Genomic DNA, 13,162 nt, shown 5'->3' with positions numbered 1-13,162 from the left:
CTCTCCTCACTCCCAGCTCTGAGGCAAGGGCACTCGAAAAAAATCACGAACACCTCTGCTTCTTTCCCATTGGCTGAGCTGCACTCCCCTTCACTGTAAGTCCCGCCCCCTCCCTGCAGTTCTGTGTCACTGCATTGGCTGTGAGAGCGCGGGGTTTACGCTGCAGCAGTGCAGCAGATGGGAGAGAGGATGACAAAGACACGTTTCTCCTCCACAGCTCTGAAAACGAGTGGGAACCATGCATCATCTGACTCCATGTATTTTTAACAATCACCTGCCCACAGGATCTACAAGACACGACCTACTTTTTAAGGCATCTAGTGAGTATCATAGGCCTTACAGCTCTGAAAACAGTTACTCTGACACTTTTGCCCCCCTAACCCTGTGAAATGGGGCAGTGGCCATACTATTATTCAATTATCTTAGCTCTATGTAGGCCAATCATGTCAGCAGCCTTATTAAGAGTAAGCTGCTATATTAGAAATCATTCACCAAATAGGAATTAATAATCGCACAGATAATTAATTTTGAACTACTAGCCGAATAACAACAAATATGTTAAGTTAAGGCACAGGTTCATACATAAAAAGTGGTGAGTGTGAGGAAGTGTACATAACGTTTTATAAATGAGAGCCCAGTTGACTACCTCTGAAACCTTTTGTGTCATAGTGGTAACTATAATGGTACATTGTGGATGAATGTCACTGGTTGTCTGTCATTGTCTCTGAACCTGAGCTGCGCTGCGCCCCCCCTGAACAAGAGTATTTGCAAATTGCTATTACTTAATGTGAGGAACATAAAGTTCAGTTTTTAGCCTATTGCCAGCTGCCATCTACAGGAAGCTGAGTGCACTTAAAGTGGTTAAATGCTTGTCTGATCCATGTTCATGTGTGGTTGGATTGTTGGCTGCAGCTGCTAGTTCAGTTCTTATTGATTAGATGTGAGACTGATTGTCTGTACATCACACATCCACAGCTGGGGCCTGTTACGTGACACCAAGAAGCAGACGGCTGGAGTCCCATTTCACATTAGCAGGAGATTTTGGGGGCCAAACACTACTGTGACAAGGCCTAGTCGCAAGTAAATTATATGAACACAAGAACAATTCAACCAAACACACTAAATTATTTAGTTATCCTATTTAGTTACAGATAAATAATAATAGACATTTAACTATAGCGTGTATATTTTCTATTTGTTATTCTCTCAAATGTTGGTAAATCATTATATTATGCAAAACAGATATCTCATCAAAACAGCTGTTTACTGTTTAAATTTTTCAGTATAGTCAGTCATCTTTTGGCATATGGTACAAAACTGTGTGGGCAAAGCATACCTTAAATCTTCTACAGTCTGTTATAGAATTTATAAATCTGTTTCTACTGTTACACTATATGGGAAATGGTCACATTTTTATATTGGGCTTTTCCACTTTCAAGGCACTCAAAGCACTAAAGGAACCACTAACACACACATTCACACACACATTCAGACACCAGTGTAGGCAGATACTAGGAGGGAGGTGGGTTAAGTGTCAACAGCCCATTTCTACGGCCAAACTTGTCACTGAAATCAAAACATCCATTTAATTTCTAGGCAATGTCTTCAAAGTGGCATTTGAATCTGGTTTCTCTGTACACTAGTCATTTCAAAGCAATTGCATTTTTCCTGCAGCTGTGAAGACAATGAAGAAGATGTAATATAAACTGACACTATAATAGCTGGCTTACAGATATATGCTTTTGTCATTGCAGAGACTTAATTAGGGAGCTCAGCAAACAGCCACTGTGACCAATACAAATGCATCTCCTGTTCACAGACACATTGGTCTTATCATTGTTTATTATTTGAATGGTTCAGCGTGTGCAGGTTTATGAAGAAGCCATCTGTGTCCATTGAGCACTTGAGGACAATAAGATGCCTTGTATTTGCTGTTACACTTAAGCAGCTTTAATGGTTAAAAAAACGGTTTGAATTTTGAACATGGCTTAGTTCCATTTGGGGAAGCATATGGGCTGGCAAAGCTAAAACTTTTTGACTACAGCGGTAGTGAGAAGGCAGTGGGTTTCTTCATGTACAGAGCTTTGGTGGCAGCGCAATACAGTGTTATAGTAATAATAATGCATTAATCTTTTAGTGCTTGTCGATTTATTTAATGCAGTATTCATTCACTCCATACTCAGTGGTAGTTAGCTATACCTACAGCTGCCCGGGGGTCGACTGACAGAAGCAAGACTGCTAATTTCCACCATCTCTCACATTTCACATTCTTACTAGGCAATGTGTCTTGGCCAAGGGCACAATGACAGTTATCACTAGAGCCACTGCTGACCCACTATGGCACCTGGTATTCCCAGTGGTCTCCCATCAGTGTTATTTACCAGGCCCAACCTTGCTTAGCTTCTGAGACCGGACAGGCTTGAGCACTGACAAGGTGGTATTAACATCCTATATTTGCAAATGGTTAAATATATTGTAAAATCTGACACTTTTTCCCCAATTTTAGTATTTAGTCTATTTTAATTTACATTTACTGATAGATAAAACAATATTTAGGATAAATTTTACATCTGAAGTCATAATTTGTATTTCTGAAGTATTCCTCCGACTAAAAGCAAAAAGGAAAGCTGGACTATCCCACAGAGACTCTTTAACATGGACTGGTCCCAGGTGTGCCTGTGGGGATGGCTTGTCCGCTGTACGCACCAGACGCAGCAGTTGAGTCCAAATAATGAATGAGGACACACATGGGGTGCTTTGAGAGCCAAACTGTTCTGGCAGAATGCTTCTGAAGTGAGGCCATTTCAGCCCAGTTTATCCATGCCATTCAAATGTGCTCTGTCCGGTGGAGCATTCACAACAGCGTACTACAGTATAAACCTCTCATATATTATTTCTTTTCATCATCTACTTCATGCTTCATAGGCCTTTTGAAAGACTGCAGTAGCCTCTTTTCATGGCTCAAAAACAGAAACTAGTTACTTGGAATGTTACATTTTTGTGGTGTGCTTTCTATTTTATAATTGTGTTTCAGCATCAATGTCCCCACCTAGGTTTATCTAATTTACCAAGAGCAATTACCACTGTGATGAGAATGTTTTTACTGCAACAAGCTAATTAACCCTGAATGGCGCAGTGACATGACTTGCGCTGCTAAAGGATAATGATGAAGCATTTTGTAAAGGAAAGTTTAAAAAACATCCAATAATAATTTAGTAATTTTAAATTTAATTATACAAGGCTATAGAAAAAAAAATGATGCAAACAGTATCAGGACTTAAATTTCAATTGGTTTGACAAAAAAATCTATCTCAGCGACTGTCAATGAACTCCACTCAGTCATTTTCTCCGCTTATTAAAAATGGTACAACTCTTTTCCTCTATTCCTCTTCATTACAATTATTATCTATTTTGTCTGTACAAAACCAAGTTAATGGGTGTGGTTATACTCAAAATGTCAAAATGTGATTATTATACAATCTGAGTTATAACCATAAAATTACATGGATACACCAAAATTATCTGATTTCTTTCTGAGCACGGTCCCCCTGATTACTCACACCAGATTTTGTGGTTTGTTTGTAATTTAATAGGGATGGGGCAAGACACAATTTCCACAAGACGAGATACGAGATTTGGTTCACGAGAAAAAGATGAGATTTTTATTAAATTCCTAATATATACATTTCATGACTCAGCTTTCAATTTTGGCCTCACATTTTTTTTAAAACTTCTTTCCTTTCTATTACTGTTTTTTGCTACTGTAAGAGATTTAACTCATCAATAGGCACTGTAACCCTTATTTGTCAAATCTAAATGTAAACACTTGAAATCAGATAATCAGATTTTGCAAACAACCATGCACTATTTTATTGTTGCAGCACTGTTTCCTCACACCCTTAACTCATTCTGCAAAGCTCTTGGTAATTTAGTGCTGAAAGTCACCTTGTACTTGTTTGTGGAATAACAGATCATTCTGTTACACTGTATATAGCCATCTATCTGACGAATAGTGCTGTGTCATGAGCAGAGCCTGTTAGAGCTGAGACCTCTTGCACAGCTGACTATTATGGAAGCGTTCCAAAATGGCTCTCCATTAGTATAGAGGGGTCATGATATGGTCAGGCTTCCATCAACCCCTGGGTTCACACTGGTTTGTTTGATTATCCCAGACCATATAACATACAGTAATATTAGTTATGATTAATTACTTTTTTATGCTAAGATAAGCCCTCAGGCATTTATTCATGTAGAAATTACTCTTGTAAGATGTTTTGACTAAAAACAAATATACACAGATATTAAATGTGTGAATCTCTGTGTGGAGGGCATGACTATTATATGTATTTCTGGCGTAAATTTGTTGGGCTCAGTAGAATATTGAAATGCATCTGTCTTCTGTCTGTCTGCCATAATTGCAGCACACAGTTTTTGTGGCAGAGGCCCCCTGCAGACTCATGACTTTCAAATGAGCTGTCTCATCTTGGCCCAGCTGTGGGGATCAAGTGCTTAAGCCTTTGTCTCATCGGGACGCCCTTATTTACACAATATACACTGCCATGTTGTCGAAATAAACAGTTAAATGAACCTCAGATTGAGATAGCATTGGTTGCAATAAAGAGGCTTGACTTTTTTTTCTGTTGCAAGCTTGCAACTTTGCTTTAACATCAGTGCTCCTTTATTGATATTGTAATAAGTGCACTATGCTTTTCAGGTGGAGGGTCTGCGTGCCATCTGCTTGTCTCCGTGGACAATTTAGTGGTTTGTTTGGAATGTTTCACGGTATGACATTAAACTTATCTACCTTGCATTTATTTCTGTTGTTAAAAAACAATACATCAAATGTGAGTGATGTTGCCCACAGATCTGACTTGTAACTTGCCCCTAAGCCTGTCACAATAAATACTATATTGATTTATCTTTCAGTATATGAAAGTTGGAACAATATATTTTGGGGCTCATTATTTATCGTGTGTACAATTTCTTTGCAATATTGGGAAGTTTGTGTTATTTTTGTTGTAATATGATGAGATTTGAGCTGCAGGGGGGGGGGGGGGTCACTTTTATAGAAAATAATAAATTATGCTATTCATTTGTAGGAGCACAGGTCTTTTAATGATACTGTATATTTAAAAATGGTTTGCTACAATTGTCCTGCTTTTTTGCTATTGTGTTAATGGCATAAAGTAGATTCAATATTATCCTTTATTCTTATATTTCAATGTAGTGATATATCGTGCTTCAAAATTTGTGAATATGATCAGTCTTATGGTGCCACCTGCTTGTCTCCTTGCAGAAATGTAAAGCCTATAGTAGCATATTGCTATCAGTATCCCACCCTGGCACATTACACCAGTGCTGTGGAGGTCAAGCTTAAAAGGCTCTCCCTAAGTGATGCTGATGTGCCTTGGTTTTCTAGTAATTGTCTGTGGGAAGCGTGTAAGTGAGGACTAATTGCATGTTGCTATGTTTTAATTAGTGCCAGAGCTTATTGCATGCTGCTTCCCCCAGTGGCCCGTAAAGCCACCCCAAAGAAGCAAACAGGCTCCAATAATATACATGAGTTAGCTGTGTGAATATAAGGGATTGTGACATCAGCAGGCATGTGTCAAAAGATACTGTTTAATGGTTATAAACTCTAATCTGTTAAGAAATATCATGATCAATGGCAAAGCAAAGGAGCCACTTAAGAGACTCACTTGATCTTCAGTATAAGTTGTGTCTTGGCTTTGAACAATGCATGGCAATGTTCTAAATATTACAGAAAATGAAATTATCTTTGGTTAAGGTCTCAGAATACTATCAAATGTAAAGAAAATTGTGAGCGTAGTGTGCACATATTTTATATTTTCACAGCTATTTTAATGGACCCAAAACTTTATACATAAAAATAGAGCAAAGGAATCAATTTACACTCAGCATATTCAGATGAGATAAACAGGGTCTGCTTATTGAACAGTATTAGCAGTGGAGGTCATTAAAAAGAAAATATGTAAATACATTTTTGTGTGAACTGAAGACTGTCAAAATAGCCCTAATTGTCAGGTATGGCATTGGAAGAAGCCTTCAACTGCTTATTTATTCATTCATTATTTTTCTTTATTCTCCACTTCACCTCAGAAATCCTTGGGTCAAATTATTTCTTGCCAAATCTTTGGGGCACAGCCATACTCCAGATCTGGCCTGGGATAGCTTCTCCATCGTGGGACATGATCTGCTCCTCTGACAGCTGTGACCCTCTGGAGTTGCGACCAAACCTGCTCCCGAAAGGTATAAAGAAGACCAAAACATTATGGTCATTAATTCAGTATTTTTTATACATTCACAGTATGAAATCTCTGCAAGAACTTTTAAAAATGTATCAAACAGACCTTTGTGGTTGGTGCAAAACAGAGTTCCTGGTTTCTCTCTGAGCTCCAAAAAGCAGTGCCTTTAGCGCCAAGGTTAGCAGACGCTCATCAACTGTGTTGTCTATGCTTTCACTTTCCTGAAGACACACACATAATCTTTAAGCAAGCAATTATTGTCACCCTAAAAGCAACATGTATTACTGACTTTTCAGCTCAAGCCTGGGGGCAGTGAATGAAGTTGATTGGTTTGGGTGTAACCTACAGACTGAACGTAGAATGATGTCTCAACTAGGTTCAAGCTTATCCAGATGTGTCCTTTAGTGTTGGTACAGTATCTTCATAGTATATAAGATCATAGATCCGCCAGCATATGTTTCCTCAGCTAAATTATGTTGAATATCCTATGTATACTGATAATGTAATAAGATAAAACAACAGTTATCTTGTTGCATTACGGTATTAGATTGTCTGGTATGATATTTAGTTTCACATAACAAAAATATGAAAGTGAATATAAGATTGTTGGAGTGCTTTCTCACCAGAAGGTTGTCCTCTGTGTTCTCCTGTGATCCACTGGGCACGATGTCCCCTCTCTGTACACCTCCTTGGATGTGAAGAGCCTGACTGACCCCCGCTACTGCCAGGACAAGGGCTAGGACTGTGACCACTGCAGCTGTGTCCATAATGGTCAGGAGGAGACCAGTGGGTGAGAGATCTCTGTAGAAGTCTTCAAAACAAGTAGAGAGCCACAGGCTGAAGGTGAAAATCTGTGCTTCATGGTTTTTAGTTTCTTCCTTATATACTAGACACATATCCCCAGGAGACATGCAGAAAGACACTCACTAGAGACCAGGAGGAACCAAGGGACAAGACCTAATATGAGACTTAAACATGTCCATTTAGAGAGAATTATTGATGACTGAACCCACTGACGCATTATAAACTCCTCTGGGTAGTAACGGGACATCGTTGCTAGTTATTAACTGATAAATCCCTGCAAATGGTCCTCTAAACTGTGTCCCTTTTGTCCAGTGCATTTGGACAGCACCCAGGGAACTTATTCATGTGTCAATGGGCAGTTGCCAAGTCCTCAAATCTGAACAGCTCACAAATGAATAACTAAATGTCTCAATCTAATAATAATGATAACAATAATAATGCATTTGATTTAGATCGCTTTTTTGAAACTCAAAGACGCTTTGCATTTCATTATTCATTTGCTTCAGATAACAGTGGTTAGGTACTACTATGTCCATAGCTGCCCTGGAAAAGACAAACAAAACACATATCACATGTATGTATGTATGTGTTTTCTCGCACTGGGATGGATTTAATCCTTCCCACTCCATTTCATGCATCAGTGTTTAATTTGTTTAGGAGCCAGTCTTGGACTTGGATAACTTGTACAGATTGTATTCCTCTCTATACCACTGTTTATTCTGCACATGACATACAGTATCTCAAAATAAAGTGTCTTTGTTAAAAACACAATTGTGTTTTTAGGAAAGATAGATTTCCACTGGTCCAACTGGAAATCGATCCTCTAGGGGATTACAGAGCAAAGCATGTTATTGTGGGAGGGAAGAGAGAGGGTTTTGACCATTGCAAATTAAACATGTCACAAAAACATAAATGTGTATCTTGGAGAGAATTGTTCAATAACTTCATTATTTGTGCATTATTACAAAATGGAGGCTATTGTCTAATTTATCATTGGATTTCAAAACCCAACAACCATTGGCAACTAAATAAAACAAAACAAACAGACAAATAAATAAATAAGAAAAAAATATATATAATAAATTTCAGATCAGTGTGAATTAGATAAAATAGCTTATTCAAGTTTATCCGATATTTGTTTGTGATTTGAAAATGTTCCTGAAACTAGCTTGGGAAATATGGGCACTGATGGGACAGATTTATACATTTCTATTTGACAGGAGTGCAGTGTTAAAGAGGCTTCTTAAATGTTAAAATTGTGTATTAGGGCAACGTGATGATCTTGAGCGTGTTTTAGTAATGATAGATCTTGACTCTATTTTTGGGTAATGATGACACATTTAACCAGCCACATCTCCCCTATTAGTCACTTTCTCTGGTTGTCTATAATACTTGACCACAGTCAGTTGGTCTAATTCACACTCACAGAGGAGGGAGCAGCATCTCTAAGCACCATGGCAACTGCAGTGACATAGGCTAATTCTGATGAGAATCACTATGATCATAGATGTCTTTATTCTGGGCAAGGAAAGGTTGGTTTTGATGGTTTCATAAAAAATGGCTAACTTTTGGTCCAAATCAGAATGCTGTCATTTTTACAGCTGGCATTGTAGGCAAACCTATAAAGCTTTACCGATCACCCTTAAAAGAGCAAGGTAATCCCAGTGTAACTTTCCTGTAATTTGATTAGACCTACTGGTATCGCTGCACTATGCCTGGCTAGGCTACATGATGCTTTAAATTTCAGCATTTTAAAGATAGGTCAAATACAGAGGAGGCTAAATAATTTACAGAGATTAATAGGCCTATTTTTAACCTTAAGAAAGCCTCAGCTTTAAAATCAGCTATGACAGTTCTCACCCTTTTCTGGTTGTCAGTCAGTCAGTCAGTCAGTCAGAATTGCGGGCAAAGGCAAAGAGAGCGACTCAAAAACAGTTTTCTCTTCTTTTCACATTGGCAGTTATGCTTGGTTCTTGAGCTATACACTTTTCACACTCATGTGTGATCATTGCAATGGTAAAATTGAACTTGAGCTGATATGTAGTATAGTATATATCACTGAATGTTGCCTATTAGAGTCTGTAAGCACCAACAATGACGCACTACTGCCCTCTACTGGATCTACATCTACAATCTGATGGTAGCTCCAAACACTAACAGAATTCAGCGCCCTACTTATATTTTCCATCAATATTAATTGATCGATCGATCAGAAAAAAAAGTTATTTTTTTAATTCTATTTTTTTCTTTATTTAATTTTTTTATTATTTAATTCTACGACTGGTGCATAGATTGTATGGACTGGTGTTTTTTCTATTGTTGTGATAAAAAGTGATGTTTAACCACTGACTGAAAATTAAGGTCTGAGTCAAAGAGTTGTGTTTGCGGTGTATTTTAATGCTTTGCAAAAGGGGATAACACAGAAGGAACAATGGTCATTCGGTGATGGCCAGAGTGGGGCGCTCACGTTTTCTTCGGCCGTGAACGCGACATTGCGCTGATGACCCGGAAGTTTACATCAGCGTTCTCCAGGCAACGCTAAAGCTATCGCAGTCTTCGGTCTTTTTAATAAACAAGTACACCGCTACAAACTGTTTCTGGTCCTCAAAATGGTATAAGTATGATACAATGCAGTGTTTACTTTCCCAAAATACTTTTTCTAACTGTGATCGTAGCGTTGAAATGTAGCATCAGTAATGCTAGCACAGAAACGGGCGTTGTCAGATTAGCTAGCCCCTCTTTGTGTCTTATACTCATGGATCTATTAAAATAACAATATAGCCTACTCTATGATATTTTCGATGAAAAAGCTAACTAATCAGTGTCTAGGTCAAACGATTTTCCATGTATCACATTGTTTCAGTTAACGATAAAGTGTGTAAAGCTGTGCTGTTCTCTCAGGCTGAAGTAGAGGAAACATTAAAAAGGATTCAGAGCCAAAAGGGAGTCCAAGGAATTGTTATTGCCAACTCAGAAGGTAAGCTCAAGATTTCACGTTTAGCACAAAGCTTTGATCTTCATACTGTATTATTAACATTAGCCTTGTCTGTAGTTCTGATCGTATTGTGCATGGCATAATACGATCGCTTTTCCCCACATTTACTTCAGTGCTGTACAGCGTTTGTTTCCATATAATGCATTTTACAACAGTTTTTCCTGTGTATTATGTAATGATGATTTCAGCCTAGCCTGTTTTAACTGCGCTTGTCATGTGATCATTGCTATTCTGGTTACAATGCATGCTGTTGTCTTTCTTGGTTGACATCAACACAGGCACTGCTCAGATCAAAACTCTCCAAGGGGGAAAAATACAGTTTATCTGATTTATATTCAGTTCATCAGAAAATCTTAAATCGTTTTTTGCGGACAAGCATTTTTTCCCTCTTTCTCTGCCTCTATTTCATGACCCATCTAAAATTCTGTACATGTTGCTGAATTTCCAGGAATTCCTATCAAGTCAACACTAGACAACACCAGCACAGTGCAGTACGCAGGTCTGATCCACCAGCTCTTACTGAAGGCCAGAAGCACTGTACGAGACATTGACCCACAGAACGACCTCACCTTTCTCCGAGTCCGCTCCAAGAAAAATGAGATCATGATAGCACCTGGTAAAATAAAAAAAAATAATAATAATAATATATAATATATATATATATATATATATATATATATATATATATATATATATATATATATATATATACATATATTTGAAAGTTTCCTTGAATTAATATATTTTTCTTCTCTCCACAGATAAAGACTACTTTTTAATTGTGATTCAGAATCCTTCAGACTGAAATTATTTATAGACCTACCTAAAGTACATTGTAATAGTTAGCTTCTTTGTCACAACAAATCTCAAAGAAAATTGAATACATAATACAAAGGCGAAGTGATTTATAGCCCACAGATTAAAGGATATTCCAGTAAGTTTTGATGGCCTGTATGTATCTGTATATTAAAATACATTAGCAGTTCTAAACCGAATCTGGAATATCTATTTTATGCTGTGGGTACTCTTGCATTCCTAAAGTCTCTCTTCTGCAGTTTTCTTGTTGCCATCATAAAGCTCAAGATAAAAATAGGAACGTGATAGTTACCTGCTCAATGTGCATAATTTCTTCAAGTAGTAATGCATGTATTTATATTTTTTGTTTTTTGTTTTTCCATCTCTTCTACTGTGCTTAGTGAGCGCCCCAATAGCTCTCATGATGTAACACAATAAAGAAAAGTTATGCTATCTTTTGCAAAATGCTTGAAGGGTATAGACTTAGACTTAAACAGTCTTTACTGATCCACAAGGGAAATTACTTGGACACAGTAGCTCACATATCATGTTATATTACATTAACACAGAATAAAAAAATAAATAAATAAAAAATTCAAAATAAGTAGCAATAAAAAATAGCAGGAGATTAATATTAATAAGACATAAATTATATAAATGTATAAGTACAGAATGACAAATAATATCTCTACCACAGTTAATCAATAGAATTTGGGTCTTTTTGAATGGAACTTAATAACATCCATCAATATAGCGCATGATTTGACATTCAAAGGTTTTGGGGCCTGATGTGCAAAACATCCATAGAAATACATTTGCAGAAATATGCTAAACAAATAAGCCTCGGAATAACCCAATAAGCTCAAAAAGGGTCAGTAGTGGTAAATACTTAAATCACACTATAGTGTATTGAATCAACACTGTCAGTTTTCCTGCTATGGTAGCCGTATATGGGGAAACAACAAGGCTCAAATAAAATAAATGAACGAGATACTATGCTTAATATTACACATCTTAAAATCTCCATTGGTTAACACACTAACAGAAAATTGTATATGTGACAACACAATTCCATGCTTCATTTAAAGGTGCACTATGTAACATTTTAGTTGGAGGCCCATCACCTGCTTGATTCGGTGGAGATGACATTCTGCCTTGAATGTTCCACGGTATGACATTAAACAGCTCTACCTTAAATTTATGAAATTACAACTCAAAAATACAGTACTTAGAAAAACAAGAATATGAGCCTCTGTGTGTTGCCTCTTCACAGATCTGACCTGTAGCTTGATCTGGTTTAGTCTCCATGAAGATAGAACAGTTTAATACTATACTGTGAGACATTACAAACAAAACAATAACATATGGAGAAAAGCATTAGACAGACCCTCTACCAAAAGTTACATAGTGCACATAGTGAACCCTTTTCACGCCGATTTCAAACTTATTTCTGTAGTTAACATAAAAGGCAGCCGACTATTACTTCCTGATCATTCATTAGAACGTAATTGATACCGTTTACAGTAAAAGGTGGTGCACCGTTCCTGGAGGTACTGCGATACCAGGTCGATGCGCGGAGTGGACGGGGCAAGCTCCTATTCCAACTCCCTGTTCCAAAAATCAAGTTAATATATGGTCCCCGGGTAGGGGACGTATCAGATATTAAACTGATAAGAACAGATACTACACTTGATCTTAGCCAAAAGGCCGAGAAGCGATAACCATGTAACTGTCAAAGAGAAGGACCACTATTTCTTCCATAACTGTTACTCAAGGTTCACGTGAAGTTACGTTCTCCTCAATTTTGAACGGCACAAGTTTAATATATTCCTTGCCAATAATCAAGTTCGTGATCTAAGTAACAACATAGTTTCTTCTTAGCTGATTCAGCAATTACATAACTATTACCCATGGTAACACACGCATGTGAAGCATATCACGAAACTGACTACGGTCCTATCACCACGCAGATCTGACTTAAACCTTCAACGCGTCCATCGACTTCTTTCATGGGTTTAGAGACTTAAAAACACAGTCGGGACGTCATATGGGAATGCACAACGCCTTTGATGAAAATACGTTTATTTGAAGAAACTAACGAAACCTAGGCCTAAACATGTGAATACTTTTTGACAATTTTTGGTCACCTGCGCCCCCTAATCCAATGAAAAACGAATGCAGTTGGGTCTATCGGTCGCAGCTCTTAGTGCAGCTGTGTAGAAACCTATGCCTATATCGCGGTAGTAAGTGCCTTCAGATGAAGGCCCTCTCCCGGTATTTGCTTTAAACTCGCTGCATGCAG

General features: G+C 37.7%; 1 protein-coding gene and 1 non-coding gene across 2 annotated transcripts; one reads left to right on the top strand and one right to left on the bottom strand.

Moving 5' to 3' along the window:
• The first annotated feature begins 9,528 nt into the window (after window positions 1-9,528).
• On the top strand, window positions 9,529-11,313 carry dynlrb1 (dynein, light chain, roadblock-type 1). The gene is made up of 4 exons (XM_020936880.2): window positions 9,529-9,682; window positions 9,972-10,047; window positions 10,514-10,681; window positions 10,827-11,313. The coding sequence occupies exons 1-4, from the start codon at window positions 9,680-9,682 to the stop codon at window positions 10,868-10,870; spliced, it is 291 nt and encodes a 96-aa protein (XP_020792539.1). The 5' UTR covers window positions 9,529-9,679; the 3' UTR covers window positions 10,871-11,313.
• Window positions 11,314-12,388: 1,075 nt separating this feature from the next.
• Window positions 12,389-12,579, bottom strand: LOC129411132 (U2 spliceosomal RNA). The gene has a single exon (XR_008633158.1). It is a non-coding gene; the product is annotated as a U2 spliceosomal RNA (small nuclear RNA).
• Window positions 12,580-13,162: the final 583 nt, after the last annotated feature.

The sequence above is a fragment of the Boleophthalmus pectinirostris genome, unplaced genomic scaffold (genome assembly GCF_026225935.1).
Source record: "Boleophthalmus pectinirostris isolate CB_2022bp ecotype Guang Dong unplaced genomic scaffold, ASM2622593v1 HiC_scaffold_3, whole genome shotgun sequence".
NCBI lineage: Eukaryota > Metazoa > Chordata > Actinopteri > Gobiiformes > Gobiidae > Boleophthalmus > Boleophthalmus pectinirostris.
Note: the sequence above shows the minus strand (reverse complement) of the source record. Positions and strands in the feature narration are given on the sequence as shown.